The sequence below is a fragment of the Ovis canadensis genome, chromosome 3 (genome assembly GCF_042477335.2).
Source record: "Ovis canadensis isolate MfBH-ARS-UI-01 breed Bighorn chromosome 3, ARS-UI_OviCan_v2, whole genome shotgun sequence".
In the NCBI taxonomy this organism is placed as follows: domain Eukaryota; kingdom Metazoa; phylum Chordata; class Mammalia; order Artiodactyla; family Bovidae; genus Ovis; species Ovis canadensis.
Window position 1 is genome coordinate 143,016,057 of NC_091247.1, and position 16,136 is coordinate 143,032,192.

Consider the following 16,136-nt stretch of genomic DNA (forward strand, 5'->3'; position numbering starts at 1 on the left):
AAAATGTGAGAGCCGTGATTGGAGGAAGCAAAGGTTCAGCATGGCTGGAGCACAGTGGGGAGGGGAAGAATACAAGGGCAAGACAGGTCATGTATGGGTCTAAAAGAAACTGGATTTTATTCAAAATGAACCTGACTCCATAAGACTTGAGCAGAGAATGGACATGACCCATGTAGTTTCTTGGTTTTGTTTTTAATCTTGCCTTTTAGAAATAGATAAACTGAATCTCCTTATAGTTGCTTTTTCCACCAAAACAGATTTGCCTTGCTTTTGCTGGCAAGAAATTGGGTTGGGGGGAGGCAGAGGAAAGTTATACTTCTGTCCACCTTGCCAGATCAAGAAGGACCTCCTGGAGGGACCCAGGAGAGGGGGCACCCAAAGATCCCCGGGAGGCTGTAATGAAGGGTGGCAGAAGGAGGCCCAGGGAGGGTAGAGGAGGGCAGGGGAGTTGCTACACTAGCGGATGAGGAAGTGGCTGGACCTGGGAAACTGGGAAGGGAGTGTGTGTGGCTCAGCGTTCACGTCGCTTCCCGGCTCACTCCCCTGTTCCCCAGCACCTCTCCTTCCTTAGACATCCCCCAGAGTGAGGGCCCCCAGCACCTTGGCCCTGACCAAGCCTCAGTGGTGGCAAGAGAAGGCAGGAAGCCCTACCTGCTGCGGTCTTACCAGGGTCCTCTGCTCCAGGTGCCTGTTTCAGGAATGGTGGCTACACTCACTCTGGCCACACACTGCTCCTCTGTCCCCCACTCCCAGCTCACAACTCAGTCCAGACCAGGCAGAACAAGGTTTCCCCAGGACCACTGTCTTTACTGGGTCCCTATTTCCCCCCCTGCCCCATCCTCAGCCATCTTTTCCCTCCTAATTCTTAGTCTAGTTCAGGTAGCTTTTCTTTCTTTCTCTTCCTGTATAGCCCTTTACACACACACACACACACACACACACGCACACGCACACACACGCACACACACACACACACAGACGCGCGCGCAATTCACTGGTCCTCTTTTTCCATCTCTCGCTTCCACACCGTCCCATTCCCTAGATCATTCCCTATATACTACCCACCTCTCAGCATCTTCTTATTTTAATAGCTCAATGCTACTTCCTCTAGGAAGTTTCCCAAGAAAATTCTCCTTTTTCCTTTTGTTTCTGCTTCTAATCGCTCACCAGACTCATACAACACTCAGCTCTCAGGAAGAGGAGCAGAAGAGCCCAAGAAAGAGAAAAGCTGCAGGAATAGGCCTGGCCTTCACAGCTAATCTTTGGTTTTCTGCTACAGAATATAATGCTTTCACAGAATATCAACATCAAGCAAGGCCACCCAATGACCGTAACAGATCAAGAACAAGACCTCGCTGTAGTCACATCCAAACACAGACAAAACAAGGAATTGTCCAAGCCATAAACATGAACAAACATCCCCCTCTTCTAGCTCTTACGAGTGGCTGCTGCTCCTTTACCAATCACAGCGTTAGTCTTGCTTCATTCTTATTTACTAAGGTACCACTGTGGATTAGAACGGAGAACTTGGGGACTTCCCTGGCGGTCCAGAGGTTAAGACTCTGTGCTTCCACTGCAGGGGGTATGAGTTAGGTCCCTGGTTGGGGAACTAAGATCCTTCATGCCAGTGCGGCACAGCCAAAAAAATAGAACCCCCCCCCCAAAAAAAAAGGTACCCAATTGTAGAATCCTCCAGCTTCCTGACAACCTCTAACCCAGGGCAACCTTGCTTCCCTGCTGCTACTGCTGCTGCTGCTAAGTCGCTTCAGTCATGTCTGACTCCATAGACTGCAGCCCACCAGGCTCCCCAGTCCCTGGGATTCTCCAGGCAAGAACACTGGAGTGGGTTGCCATTTCCTTCTCCAATGCATGAAAGTGAAAAGTGAAAGTGAAGTCGCTCAGTAGTGTCCGACTCTTCGTGACCCCACGGACTGCAGCCCACCAGGCTCCTCCGTCCATTGGATTTTCCAGGCAAGAGTAGTGGAGTGGGGTGCCATCACCTTCTCCGCTGCTTCCCTGACCTCTCCCCAAATCTGCAAATTTAAGTCCAAATCCTAAGCCTTTTCCTGGATGCCCCACAGTTGGTGTGTGTTGTTCTCCTTGATGAAATGAGTTCACAAACCCCATTTTGTTTGACTACAAGTGTCTGTTGGTAGTCTTTGGCTGGAGGGCATTGACAATCAAGAGAAAACATACAAGTACACTTGTGCGTATTTTTTAAAACTCTAAACTCCTACGTTTTGGTTTTTAAGTGTATTTTATGATATTTTAGTACCACATTCCCTTTCCTAATTATGTTCTCAGGCAAACTGCCCCACCCCCTGAATCATCTGCTTCAGCTGGTTACATGATTCTTCAGTCCTTGGGCGAGCTGAGCATTTTCCTGCATCTCTCCTCTCCAGTCTTTTTTTTTTTTTTTTTTTAATAATGTTTGTCTGTTTATGTATTTGACTACCTTGGGTCTTAGTTGCAGCTCTCTGTAGCACTTGCTTCAATAGTAACAGCACTCTGGTTTAATTGCTTCACAGCATATGGGTATGTTCATTTCCAGAGCAGGGATCGAACCCACGTCCCCTGCATGGTCAGGAGGATTCTTAACCACTGGAGCAGGGAAGTCTTGCCATCTCCAATCTTGCATTAAAATTGAAGCCCAGGAGAAACCACTCTTTTAGATGAGGCTTCCAAGATCACCCAACCAGATCTGACCTCTCCCTTCTCAGCACTCCTACAGCACTTGTTTCAGTTACCCGCCAGGCTCTTGTTTTATCTCTTCCTCATAAGCTGTAAACTCCATGAAGATGGGGACCGAGTCTTAAAATCTTGTTTAGCACTCTAGTGACTGCTCCAGCTAAAAGGCCCCATCAAAGGGTCAGGTGTTCCCATGGCTAGGAGCCAGGGATCCCTGAGGTCATGAGAAGTTATGGTTTAGAACTGAGAAGTGGGGCGCCTGAGTCATATTAAGGAGGGGTGAGTGGGCCTTGCCTTCCAGACTCCTGGGGGACACAGGTGGCAGTGTCCCTGGGAGCTCTTTGTAAGGATCCCTAGGGCAGAGAAAGTCCTGGGTTTGTGTACTCTGTGCTAAGAGTCAGAGTGGATTTGAATTTGCTACCACCCTGAACACCTTGGTGTATTACGTCACTGTCCTAGATAAGGACCTTATCACAGTAATCAGAGTCAAAAAAGATAGGACAGCCCTGAGCTTTGAAGGTGTGGTACACACACACTCACACACACACACACACACGAACACATACACATACACTCATGCACATGATATCCAGGCTAGTGGCTTTTAAATTGTGTTCCCTGGAGTTTGTCCCCTAGGACAAACTGGGGGGCTGAGTGAGTCCCATCCCAAATCCCTAATTCTGATTTAACCGCAGAAGTTTTGCTTTTCATCTTTTTGTGTTTGGCAATACTGCATGAGATGTAATTTGTAAAAGTGTTTAATACATGTTAACAACACCATGGAGATGCAATCAGCAAAATCCAGACTATGGAAGACACTGTAGAATAAACAACGTGGTTTCTGCATCAGGTAAACTATAGGGAAGAAAAGGAAATAAAAGATGCTTAAGAGCCATATCAGTGAAATTCAGTGAGTGGACTTTGTTCAGATTCCAGTGATTTAGTTAACTAAATCAATGAATGACACAATTGGGGAAATTTTAGCACTGACTGACTATTTGGTGATTTTTAAGGAGTTATTTATTTTTGGTGGGGATAATGGTATTTTGATTATGTTAATGAAGAATCTTTTTATTTTTCAGATGAGTACTGAAACCTCTATGGATTAAATGATATGACATCCAAATTTGCCTTACAATTGTCCAGTGAGGAGGTGTACTGGGGAGAAGCTGGGTGAGGGTATAGATGAAGTAGGATTGTGTGGATGATTGTTGAAGCTGGGTGATGGTTACAAATGGGTTCGTTGTATTTTTCTATTTCTTTAAATATTTGAACATCTCCACACAATAAGTTTTTTTCTAAGGAAAAAAAAAACAAGTTAAAGGAGATTGTAAAGAAAATTTGAAATTATAAACTTATTTATTTTTTAAGTAACCGCTTTGGACTTCCCTGGTGGCTCAGTGGTAAAGAATCTACCTGCCAATGCAGGAGGCATGCGTTCCATCCCCAGTCGGGGAAGATCCTGCATGCCGAGCAGCAGCTGAGCCCGTGACCACAACTACTGAGCCTGTGCTCTAGAGCCCGTGCTCCGAAATGAGAGAAGCCACTGCAAGAAGCCTGCTCACCGCAACTAGAGAGCAGCCTGCACAGCAACAGAGACCCAGCCCAAAATAAATAAATAAATAAAATGTCAGGAAAAGTACCAGCTTTATCAAGATATAAGTCACATACCATACAACTCACCAATTTAAACAAGTCAGTGGTTTTCAGTATATTCACAGAGTTGTACAACCATCACCACAATCAAATTTAGAAGCGTTTGTCACCTCAAAAAGAAACCTCGCACCTATTAGCAGACATTCTACATTCCCCCACAACCCTTACAGCCCTAATCTCCTTTCTGTGTCTTTGGATTTGTTTTGGATGCTTCATACAAGTGAAATCATATAATATATGGCCTTTTGTGACTAGCTCCTTTCACCTTAGCATAATATTTTCAAGTATAACCTAAATTTTCCTGGTCTTATAGGAGGGCTTCCTTGGTGGTTCAGTGGTAAAGAATCTGCCTGCCAATGCAGGAGACCTGGATTTGAGTCTTGGGTCAGGAAGATCCCCTGGAGGAGGGAATGGCAACCCACTCCAGTATTCTTGCCTGGAGAGTTCCACGGACAGAGGAGCCTGGCAGGCTACAGTCCACATGGTTGCAAAGAATCAGCCTCATAGGAAAATACAACCTTATACATTTATTACTCTGGTTTTGGATTTTTAAAGAAAGATACATGGAAGAGGTTTAAACAAACTTGGGGGAGGTAGCCTAACTGCTAAAAAAAAAAAAGGGCTAAAAACCCCTTCGTTAGTCCAAACCCCTCACCTTACGTTCAAGGAACTAGGGGCCCAGAGAGACTAACCCAAACACACATAGCTTGTTAAGGACAGAGCTGGTCCAACATCCAGACCAGCTGAGTTTTGGTTCCATCCTCCTTTCATGTTGCCACACTGCCTTCTGAACACACACCCCCTCCCCACATTTCCCACCATAATTCATAAACACGTGACCCACAAAATATCTTCGGAGACACATCTTGACAAGGTGAAGGGACCTAGAGAAGAAGTCTGGAGAGCTCTCCCTTCTGCTCAACGTCAGTTTTACTTCAATCCTGATCCCCAGGAGGCCCCATGATGGGGGCTGCTCCGTCTCACAGCTCAGGCTTTCTGCTTTCCTCCGCTGAAATGCAACCACTCAGGCAAGCAGTGTTAGCACCAGTTCCCAGAATTTCTATCTCAGTGGACCTCAGGAGTAGCAATCTTGTTAGAAGTTAGAGGAAGTTGTTTGCATAGCAAGAACAGTTTTTACTTATTTGAACACTATTTGGAGTGCCTCGGGAGCGGGTGCGTGTAGGGGGAGGCTGGGAGAGAACATGGGGAGAGAGGGCTAAAGCCTTTGGGGCTGCCATTGGAGGGAACCCAGTTAAGGGTTAAGAGGCTGTATGGGAACCACACTGGAGCTTCCAGAACTGAGTTCGGATGAGATGGAGGGAGGGAGACACCGGGAAAAAGTCATGCTGAGGGAGAGGACTCCAGGCTGAGGCAGTCTGTGATCTTACAGCTGTGCCTGGAACACTCCCAAAACATGTTTATGGGGAGCTCAGAGAGGCTGTCAGGCTGCTGCAAAAGGGCAGGAAGAGGACAAATTCTATAGACAGAACATTATCTTAGGGCTGAGGATGAGACCTGGGGAATGGTAGGGGAAAGAAGCTTCCAAAGAGCCCGCCTGGGAGAGGAGGGTAGCCAGCCAATGGTATCATCTGGTAACTGACTTTCTACCTTGGAGATTCCCTGAAGTGATCCCTGATCCCTGGAAGGGGGGCCTTAGGGCAGAGGACAGTGCAGGACTTAGCCCCAGGACCCTCAGCCAGGCAACTTGGACTAGACGCAGGAGACCTAGGTTTGATCCCTAGGTGGGGAAGATCCCCTGGAGAAGGGAATACTACCAACCCCAGTATTCTTACCTGGAGAATTCCATGGACAGAAGAGCCTGTATGGCTACAGTCCGTGGAGTCCAGGAGGTCCCAAAGAGTTGGACACGACTGATTGACCAACACTGTTGGGGCTTCCCAGGTGGTGCTAGTGATAAAGAACCTGCCTGCCAATGCAGGAGACATAAGAGATGCAGGTTCAATCCCTGGATCAGGAAGATCCCCTAGAGGAAGGCATGGCAGCCCACTCCAGTATTCTTGCCTGGAGAATGCTATGGACAGAGGAGTCTGGTGGGCTACAGTCCATAGTATTGCAAAGAGTCAGACACTGAAGACTGAAGCTACTTAGCATGCACACACATTGGTTAGGCTACATTCTCAAAATACTCTCCATTCTCCTGTCTATAGAGGGTGTTGGCAATCCTGTCCCTTCGGGACCAGGGAAGATTTTAAACATCCTATGTAACAGGGAACACACTCCCCTCCCCTGCCCCAGTGGGGCAGCAGTGATGGCAAGTCAGAGTAAAGCTCCAAGGGAATAGGGCTCAGGCTGTGCTCCAGAGGCACTGGGCTTCCCAAGGTGAAGGGACCCAGAGAAGTCTGGAGTGCTCCGCTTTTGCCCAGGGTCAGTCTCACTTCAATCCCTGATCCCCCAGGAGGCCTCATCTAGACTGTTTTGGTTCTTGAATAATCAGTAGGTTATTCGAGCTGGTTCTGTCTAGTGGAGAGGCGGTAACATGAAGGGCTCTGAGGGCCAAGGGCTGGCAGGCAGTTACGCAGCTCATCTCAACCTCATTTTGCCCTTCAGCTTCCGAATCCCGAAGTCCCAGGCCCATTCTTCCAGTCTGGACTTCAACCAGCTGACACACGCAGTACAGCAGCGTCAGTAGGTGTCAACCTGAAACTGGACCTGTGCCTGATTCATCCAGGAAGCTGAACCCAAGAGGCAGAACAAACATCCCTAAAGCAGCTCCTGCCAGGCCTGGGGTGAGAGGTCGTCTGGCCAAACAGACAGCAACTTTTGTTTGTTTTGCCCGCTTCATGCCCCTCCCCACTTGCCAGACTCCCTGGTTCCTTTCTCTGTGCCCATCTCTGGGTCAGAAGCTCTGTGGGTTTTTTCCAGATGACGCAAGAAGGTTGTTTAATTTATGTACTTTTTAGTGAAGGTGATTTCTGAGGAAGAGACTTGGGTGTTGACAGGGGTCCAACCGAGTTAATAAGGGGGTCCAGCAGGAGATTCTGTGAAAAGAAGCCAGAAGCGGGAAGTGGTCCGAGTGGGGATTAGATGGAACGAGGGGGCCAGAGATTTCTGGGATCACCCCTTCCCCAAGGAAGTGCCACCAGGCTACAATTTAGGCAAGTCCTGTTCTGGAACAACTCCAGCTTGACTTCACTATCCACATTCTTGGCTAGTTTGTTGTTTTTGACACTAATTGGTGGACACTCAAGACCATTAAAGTTTGGTTCATTTTCCCCCACCCCAACCTCATACAAACGCAGAACAACGTGGGAATTCCCTTTCAGAGGAAGCAAGAAACGGTGCAGCTTTAAGAGAAAGGGAAGGGAAGAAGAGGGTTCTGACTCAGATCCTCCTGCCATTGGCTGCTAGAGGGGATCCCACTTCAGGGATTGGCTGTGACAGAGTCCGCCTTCTCTTGTGATTGGCTCAGCCATGGCAATATAAGGTGGCCGTACTGGCCTCTTTCTCAGTTGGAGAGAGGCAGGGAATCCGGCTGGGGAGTGTGCTGAGACGCACCTGGCGTAACCCTCTCCTTTCTGAATCCGAGTCCGGGTCCCGCGGAGGCTGCAGCCATGAAGGAAAGACGGGCCCCCCAGCCAGTCGTGGCCAGATGTAAGCTCGTTCTGGTGGGGGATGTGCAGTGTGGGAAGACAGCAATGTTACAGGTGTTGGCCAAGGACTGCTATCCCGAGGTGAGTTGCTAGCCCGCCCGCTGGCCACCTTTCCTCTTTGACAGCCTGCTGCTGCGGGTAGATTCCCACCTGCCCAGGGGAGCTGTTTAATCCCACCCCACCCCTCCCCATCCTCAGCCGCTTTCTGGCTGGAGGACCGCCCTGCCTTAGCTTCCCCTGAGACCTGTTCCACTTCTGCCGCCCAGCTGGCTCCTCCTCACCTCTTCACCCATAGGTCCCTGATCAAATTCCCTCCTACCTCTCTTCATCCTGGAGTCTGCTCTTGGGAGAGGGAACTGGAGGCATTTGAGAGTCAGGGGTTTCTTCTTGACATAATACCTGCCGTCCCTTCACCCATTCTATGCGCTTGTCCCCAGGCAGGCTTCTGCCGCCCTGCTGGTCCAAGGGACCTGTGGAGAGAAAAAGAGCTAGAATTGATTTGTGGCTCTGAAATTTGTAGACAGGCAAATCTGGGGACAAGAGGAATCCGTGTGTGTGTGTGTGTGTGTGTGTGTGTGTGTGTGTGTGTCTGTGTGTGTGTGTGTCTGTGGTGTCTCCCTGACCGTCTAGGATATGGGGAGATTGTCCCTGGCAGGAAGTCTTTTACATTTCTCACTTTGATGGAGCAAAGTGCCTGAGCCTCTACACCCCTCTGTCCTGTCCCACGTGGTCCCTCCTGCCCCAGGTATCCTCTCCTTTCCTGCCACGTTGGTGTCTCACTAGGGTGAGTGGCTTCTTGTATAGCCAGCACTAACTGGAGGGTTCTGAGGGTTGGTACGTCCAAGGTGTGAACAGTTCCTCTCTTTTCACAGACGTATGTGCCCACTGTGTTTGAGAATTACACAGCCTGCTTGGAGACAGAGGAACAGAGAGTGGAGCTCAGTCTCTGGGACACTTCAGGTAAGACTGCTGGCCCCGAGTGCCCCTTTCCCACCCGCACTGGTCTGTTGCAGTCGCTGTCTCTTAGAAATTGTTTTTCTCTCTGACGGGGGGAAGGAGTATGGTGCTTGCCCGGAGACTGAAAGAGAGAGACTTGAAGATTCTTTGAGGGGTGGGGTGGGGCTTGGCTAACTCAGTTGGCTCATCCAGGGGTGGAGAATGGATGAACCCCAGAAGCTATCACTTCTCTTGGTCTGGCTCCATCCTTTGGAGAGCTGGAATGGGGAGGGGAATGGACCCCAGAAGACTACTGGAGGAGGCAGTTAGGGCTTCTGCATTTCCACATTCTGCCACCCAACACACGCACTCACAGCCTTTACTGCCTCAGAGCAAAGCCAAATAAAAGGCAGGAGGCAGTGGTGGCTGTGGCAGGGAGACAAGTCTGTTTTGGGGAAAATGTTGCTCCTGACTCAGTTTTCTCTTCTGCATTTCATCTCTGGCCACTGCTGCCTGCCTGCCTGCCGCAGCTCAGCCCCACTGTCATGCCTCTGCGGCTGAGGGATGAAGCGATGCATCGTCAGTGTTTTGGAGGGTGGGGGCTCAAATGGGTCATGGTCATGTTGTACATAGCAGGGGGCTGTTGGCTCTGACTAGGCTGAGGTAGAAGATGCTCTATCTTTCTGGAATGTGAAAAGCAATGTTTTAAGTTTCTCATCCCTAAATCTTCAGTGCTAGGCTATCCTTTGCTTTTCACTCTGACCCCCTTTCCATTATCTCTTTACCCCAGCCCTTTTAAAATAGACTGAGCTCGGAATCAATTAAAGGCTAAAAGCCAGAAATATGAGAAAGAAAATAAAATCCATTTCTCTTCAAAAATGCTGAGTTTAAAGAGGAACTATAAATCACTAGGGGTTTCCTGTTACATATAAATATGCCATCCTACTCCTCCAAAGATCTATTATTCCCATCATCCAATTTTGAGGATTGGAAAGACTGGAGGTAGGATATGGGTAATCAGAAAATGAGACATCCCCCTTGCTCCCCACTCCCCAAAACAGGACAGAAATTCCTCCACCTGGTGTGCTTCCCTCTGTTGCAGTTCCAGGGGTTGGGAGCCAGCATTCTGATTATCCGGACTGTGCTACGCTGGCTGGATTGAGCTGGAATGCAGCTCGGCTGCATGATATATGGGTTTTCATCTGCTGTACTCTGCCCACCTCTCAATCTTCCCAGAATCTTCCTGCAGCTCATCTCTTTTCACTACCACCGCCCCCGAAGAGCCCCTCCCCCTCCTCCCACAGTCAGAATGCAGTCCTGGAATCCCAATTCAGATAATGGAAGATCAGCAAGGTGGTCTCTTTTCCCTGTGCCGCATCCCCACCCCCCAAGTTCCCAAAGGATGCCGGCTGTCCGTCGGCCTCAAACTCCCTCTTTCAAATGAGATGCCCATAAGGAAGGAGGAATGGCAGGGCTGTGTGGGATGGGGCTTCCCAGCACGGGGGCCATTATTCACTTGCTGGTCTTAGGGGAGGGGGATCGCTTAGAGCCAGAAAGGAGGCCTCCTCTCCTCCTCCTTCCCCAGGGCTGCAGTGTTCCCTTTGCTCAGTGATACTGTGATGAGACCCCACTTCATCCCTCAGAGAGGGATGGGGGCTGATTACTGAAGGAGCAGGCAGTTATCCCAACTCCCCTCTACTCCTTTTTTTGAACAACCAACCCCCTGCCTCAGCTTGGATTCCCCCCAGTTTCCATGGCGATTGCGGTTCAGGGAGAGGGGCTGCTTGCTATTCTGAGCACGGATTGTCTGGGTTCCAAAGCTGCTACTGTTCCTTCCCCAGGGTGGAGGGGGGCAGGTTCAAACTCCAGCCTTCTCCCACATTGGACCACCTGGGTCTGCACTGCCTACTCCCCTCCCAGCCATGGACCCTTATTCGAGAGCCTCTAAATCCCAGCTGTTGGTGTTGCTGTCTTTGAGAATGCCTCCCTGAGATCTTGGGACAGGGGGCTGCAGCTTTCCTTTTGCCCTTTCCAGTGTAAGCTTATTTGGGTGGGAGGAGCAGTGGGACCCTGAATTCCTGATGCTCTCCCTCCCCTGCCTGCCTCCTAGAGTTCTGACCCCATGGCAAAGAAGCAGGGCAGCCAGTTATATAACAGGCAGATGTGTTTCTTCACTGGCCAGACCCTGGAGCAGAAGCCAGGAGCAGAGGTTGGACATCAGGCAGATTCTAGAAAAGAGACCTTAAACAAGGCCTGGTCTCTCTGCAGGAGTAGGAGGCGCTTCCCCTGGGACTCAGAAAACTGGTGGACCTTCAATGAAGCCCACTATAGGAGATCCAGACAGGGCCGATTATACTTCACGTCCCTTTTATTTTGCACCCTTTCCCTTCTTCAGGATTAAGGAAGATGACCTTCTTGCACTGTCTCTTGGCAGGTGGTCAGGTGCCAAGCTTCCCATTGCAGCACGTTCCCCTGGGAAATAGGTGGGGCCCTCTCCCTTAAGGGACCAAGCATGGTGTTCCCAGTGCTCTTTGGGTTTAGGCCTCTAGGGGAGGGAAAGTGCCATGATTTACCATCAGCTCTCTCTCCCCGCTACCAGGATCTCCCTACTATGACAATGTCCGTCCACTCTGCTACAGTGACTCGGACGCAGTATTACTGTGCTTTGATATCAGCCGTCCAGAGACTGTGGACAGTGCACTCAAGAAGGTAAGGCTGAATGAATTCTACCATCTCTAGCTCAGCTGGAGAACAAAAAGGAATCTTGGGGACCTGGTCATCTAACCCTTCTTGTATAGGAAGAAATTGAGGCCAGGGAAGGAAGAGATTTGCCCAAGGCCACACCATTAGCTACAGTTCTGGGACCAGAGGGGCTTCCCAGGTGGTTCAGTGGTAAAGAATCCGCCTACCAGTGCAGGGGCACGGGTTCAGTTCCTGGATCAGGAAGATTCCCTGGAGGAGGACATGGCAACCCACTCCAGTATTCTTGACTGGACAATCCCATTGACACAGGAGCCTGGCAGGCTACAGTCCATGGTGTCGCAAAGCGTTAGACACACTGAGCCACTAAACACTGGGGCTAAACCCAGATCTCCAGTCCCTCTTCATCCTGCCTTCGCCCCTATCCTGCACTGATCTGCCAGAGGCCCAGCAGGGGAGGGTGGTGTTGAAGACTCAGGAAGTGAGGGTTGAGAGCAGAGAACTTTCTGGTGATATGGTTTGAGAGTTGGAGAAGGGGCCTTTGGGTGGCAGCTTTACAGACCTTGATCACAGACCTTCTGGGACTTAGCCAGGCAGGCCTGAGCTGAACTGCTGGTAGGAAATGCCTCGGTCATGGTAGTAAGGTCTACCCATACTGAGGAGTCCCAGGAAACCTTGCGGAACTAGCCCAGTTTCCCAGAAGACTCTGGGATTATCTCTTGGAAAGAGACTGGTCGGCTTCTTGGCTTTCTGGACTTGTGCAGCCCTTTGGGTTGAGGGGGTGGACCTGTGCCCCATATGCTTGGTGGAGAGTGAGAGATTTGTCCCTGTGCTCTCTTTGGAGACTGGGCCGTTGAATCTGGGGACAGACTCTTGGGTCAGCACTCCTGTGGCCCCAAAGGCCTCATGGGCAGGAAGATGATGTAATTAGTGCAGTGGCGATGCTGTGACTCACAGCGAGGGCTGGGGATAAGTGGAATGGTGTATGTGATGTTGCCAGCTGGGTTCCTCCGGGTGTCCGTCAGCCACTGACTCTCCTTCCTTCCTCCTTCCTATCTTCTTGCACGGCTCTTCAGTGGAGGACGGAAATCCTTGACTATTGTCCCAGCACCCGTGTCTTGCTTATTGGTTGTAAGACCGACCTGAGGACAGACCTGAGCACTCTGATGGAGCTGTCACACCAGAAGCAGGCGCCCATCTCTTATGAGCAGGTGTGTGTGTGTGCACGCCCATGTGTGGGCTGGGAGTTGAGCTGGGGAAGGCTACAGGAGAGGGCTTGGAAAATGGCTCTTGCTCACACTCTTTCACTATAGCAAGAGAGAACTGGTATTCTGGGGGGCCATCTATAATCAGCAAACTAGTTACCTGGATAGAGGTAGTGGATACCAATTTGCTCAGATTCATACTTCCCAGGTGGTGCTAGTGGTAAAGAACCTGCCTGCCAGTGCAGGAGACATAAGTGATATGGGTTCCATCCCTGAGTCAGGAAGATCTCCTGGAGGAGGGCATGGCTAACCCACTCCAGTATTCTTGTCTGGTGAACCCTATGGACAGAGGAGCCTGGTGGGCTACAAACCATAGAGATGCACAGGGTTGGACACGTCTGAAGTGACTTAGCATGCACGCAGGCACATACTATAGTTTTTCAGTGAGCCATTCCTGTGTGTGCCACTGTTTCTCAGGTGGTTTTTTGTGTGTATGTGTGGACCACCTTCATTAGAATCACTAGAGGTGTTTGTTAGATTCCTGACTCCTTATCTGCAGAGTCATTCTGGGAGAAAAGTATGGGAGTTACATTATAAATTAAGTCCCTGGATAATTTCCTATGCACATGGGAAGGTAAGAATCATTTCTTTAAACCAGTCTTTCATATTACAATCATCTGAGGAGTTCTTAAAAATACGAATTCCTAGGCCTACCCCCAGAAATTCCGATTTACTTGTTCTGGCATCAATATGGTTTAAAAATGTTCCAGATGACTTTAAGGTGCAGTAAGGCTTCACTCTCAGAAAATAATCAGTAGAGGGTGGTGGTGGGAGCCTGGCAGTTGGGTCCCTTGGAGCAGGCATGGGGAGGACTGCTACCCTGAGAAAGCAGGATTTCAGACCCATTTTAGATCACTGCATGGATGACCTCACTTCCCCTGCAGGGCTGTGCCATTGCCAAGCAGCTGGGTGCAGAAATATACCTGGAAGGCTCGGCTTTCACCTCAGAGAAGAGTATCCACAGCATCTTCCGGACAGCGTCCATGGTGTGTCTGAACAAACCCAGCCCGATGCCCCCGAAGAGCCCTGTCCGAAGCCTCTCCAAGCGACTGCTCCACCTCCCCAGCCGTTCTGAACTCATCTCTTCCACCTTCAAGAAGGAAAAGGCCAAAAGCTGTTCCATTATGTGAAGTGGGGGTTGGAGAGGGGAGACAACCTCCCACTTCCTCCCTTGGGTTGCAGGGGCACGGGGAGAGGGAGGAGGAGATAATTTAGGACTCTGGACATGAGATTTTCAGATGGCCGCGGTGAGGGCTCGGAAGGAGACAGGAACGAGACAAGGAAAGAGCCAGGCCCGGCTTGAGGACCTGACACTGAGAAAGAACCATCACACCCCAAGCCAGGCACTAGGTGGTGGAGGGGGCGGCTGCCCCAGTGCCCTCTGCTCCAGTGACAGAAAAGGTGTGGGGGTTTGGGGGGCATGCTGGCCTCACGGCTTTGGTTGGGGGCCTACAGGAGCCTCACTTCAGCATCATGCCTCTTCCACACAGCGTTTCCATGCAGGCCAGGGGATGGGAGGGGTCCCTGAACCCTTCTCTTCCCCTCTGAGGAGGCTGCAGAGGAGTGGAGGGTGGGGAAGCCAAGAGGCAGCTCCCTTGGGAGCTGAGCCCAGGTGCTTCATAACTGGTAACTGAAATCAGAAGGCAGGAGCTGGTCAGAGCCACCGAGAAGGAAACCTCATCTTTGCATAGCCCATGCCTCATGGAGAGGTGACATCATACATTCGCATGCTTCTCGCCTGAGTCCCCAGGGTCCAAGGGAGAAGCCCCAGACCCCCTTCTCTTGCAGTGTGGGGATGGTGGTGCTGCAGGAGGCAGGGCTGGGTGGGGGTCACCAGACTTTTTCTGCCCTAGGGCAGTATAGCTGGCGTTTGTTTTATAGACTCTTGTCTTTGGAATCGGGGGGAGGGGGGAGTGTTTCAATCTGTTATATGTTCTGTGTTTAAAGAAGAAAACCTATTTATTAATTAAATATATAAGACATACGAAGAAGTTGACTCCGTTTTCTTAGTTTCTTTCTTGGTTTCCTTTGGTCTCCGATACTGAGGAGAAAGTGGTGCTGGGGTCCTTTCTGTGCATTGCAGAGGGGCTGCCTCCACTGTTCTCTGGCACCTCCAGCAAGGATCTGCTCCCTCTCCCCACAGCCCTGCTTCATCCCCTTCCCTACCCATTTCCTGCTAATCTAGTGCTCCTCTCCTTACCTCTGGAGCAGGGTTTCTCAACGTGGGAACCAATGACACTTTGGAGTAGCTACTGCTTTGTGGTGGGGGCTCTCTTGTGCACAGGAGGACATCTAACAACAACCCTGGCCTCTCCCTGCTAGGTGTGTATAGCACCCTGAGTTGTCTCAGCCAAAAATGTCCCCTGCATTGCAGGTAGATTCTTTACCATCTGAGCACCAGGGAAGCCCAAAATGTCTCCAGATATTGCTAAATGTCTCTCAGGGCAAAGTCATTTGGGGTTGACAACCATTGCCCTAGAGAGTCTAGAGGAGAGAGACAAAATCCAGCGAAAGCATCAGATGGAGAGCCAACCCCACCCCTACAGAAAGTAGGCAGGCTGAAGCCAAGGCTGGGAGGTTCCAAGGGTTCAGGTCTCTGAATTCAACGTGAGGTGATGCCTTTTGCTTTCTTGACCTTCTAATTCCAAGGCCTGTTGATGGCAGCTCAGGGGCCTTATCATCTCTTTAGCTGCTTATAGCTTCTTTTTTCTAAGTGTCATGCTGTACTGGAAATAAAAATTTACTGTGTATTGCGTACTTACTATGTGCTCAGCATTGTGCTGAGTGCTTTACCTTATCACATTTTTTTTTGGATTTACTATTTAAAAAATCCTATGGTAGTTTATTTACAGTGTTGTATTCTGGTATACAGCAAGGTGATTCAGTTACATATTATTTTTCTTGTCCATTATGGTTTATCACAGGATATTAAATACAGTTCCCTGTGCTTTACAATAGGGCCTTGTTGTTTATCCACCCTATGTATAATAGCTTATATATGCTGACCCCAAACTTCCAATCCTTCCCTCTACATTATCACATTTCACCTCATAAATGAAAATAACTAACATTTACTAAATGTTTAGTATCGGTCAGGTGTGCTTATAAGTTCTTTATGTTACTTATTCTTGTGATAACCCTATGATGTACAAACACCACTCTACAGACAGGAATACTGAGGTTCAGAGAGATTAATGTGCTTAAGGTCACACAGCTAGAAAGTGGTAGAACCTGAATACAAATCCAGGCAACCTGGCTGTAGAACATGCACTTTAAAAAA

General features: G+C 49.6%; 1 protein-coding gene across 1 annotated transcript; it reads left to right on the plus strand.

The window, feature by feature from the left end:
- The first annotated feature begins 7,811 nt into the window (after positions 1 to 7,811).
- On the plus strand, positions 7,812 to 14,844 carry RND1 (Rho family GTPase 1). Its single transcript, XM_069580863.1, has 5 exons — positions 7,812 to 8,036; positions 8,828 to 8,915; positions 11,491 to 11,600; positions 12,668 to 12,802; positions 13,741 to 14,844. Exons 1-5 carry the CDS (start codon positions 7,917 to 7,919, stop codon positions 13,984 to 13,986), a joined length of 699 nt encoding a protein of 232 aa, XP_069436964.1. The 5' UTR covers positions 7,812 to 7,916; the 3' UTR covers positions 13,987 to 14,844.
- The last annotated feature ends 1,292 nt before the right edge of the window (positions 14,845 to 16,136 follow it).

Coding starts and splice junctions, on each gene's coding strand:
- RND1 (XM_069580863.1), top strand. CDS start 7,917: ATGAAGGAAAGACGGGCCCCCCAGCCAGTCGTGGCCAGATGTAAGCTC. Junction 11,601..12,667: donor TGGACAGTGCACTCAAGAAG/GTAAGGCTGAAT, acceptor ACGGCTCTTCAG/TGGAGGACGGAAATCCTTGA. Junction 12,803..13,740: donor CGCCCATCTCTTATGAGCAG/GTGTGTGTGTGT, acceptor CTTCCCCTGCAG/GGCTGTGCCATTGCCAAGCA.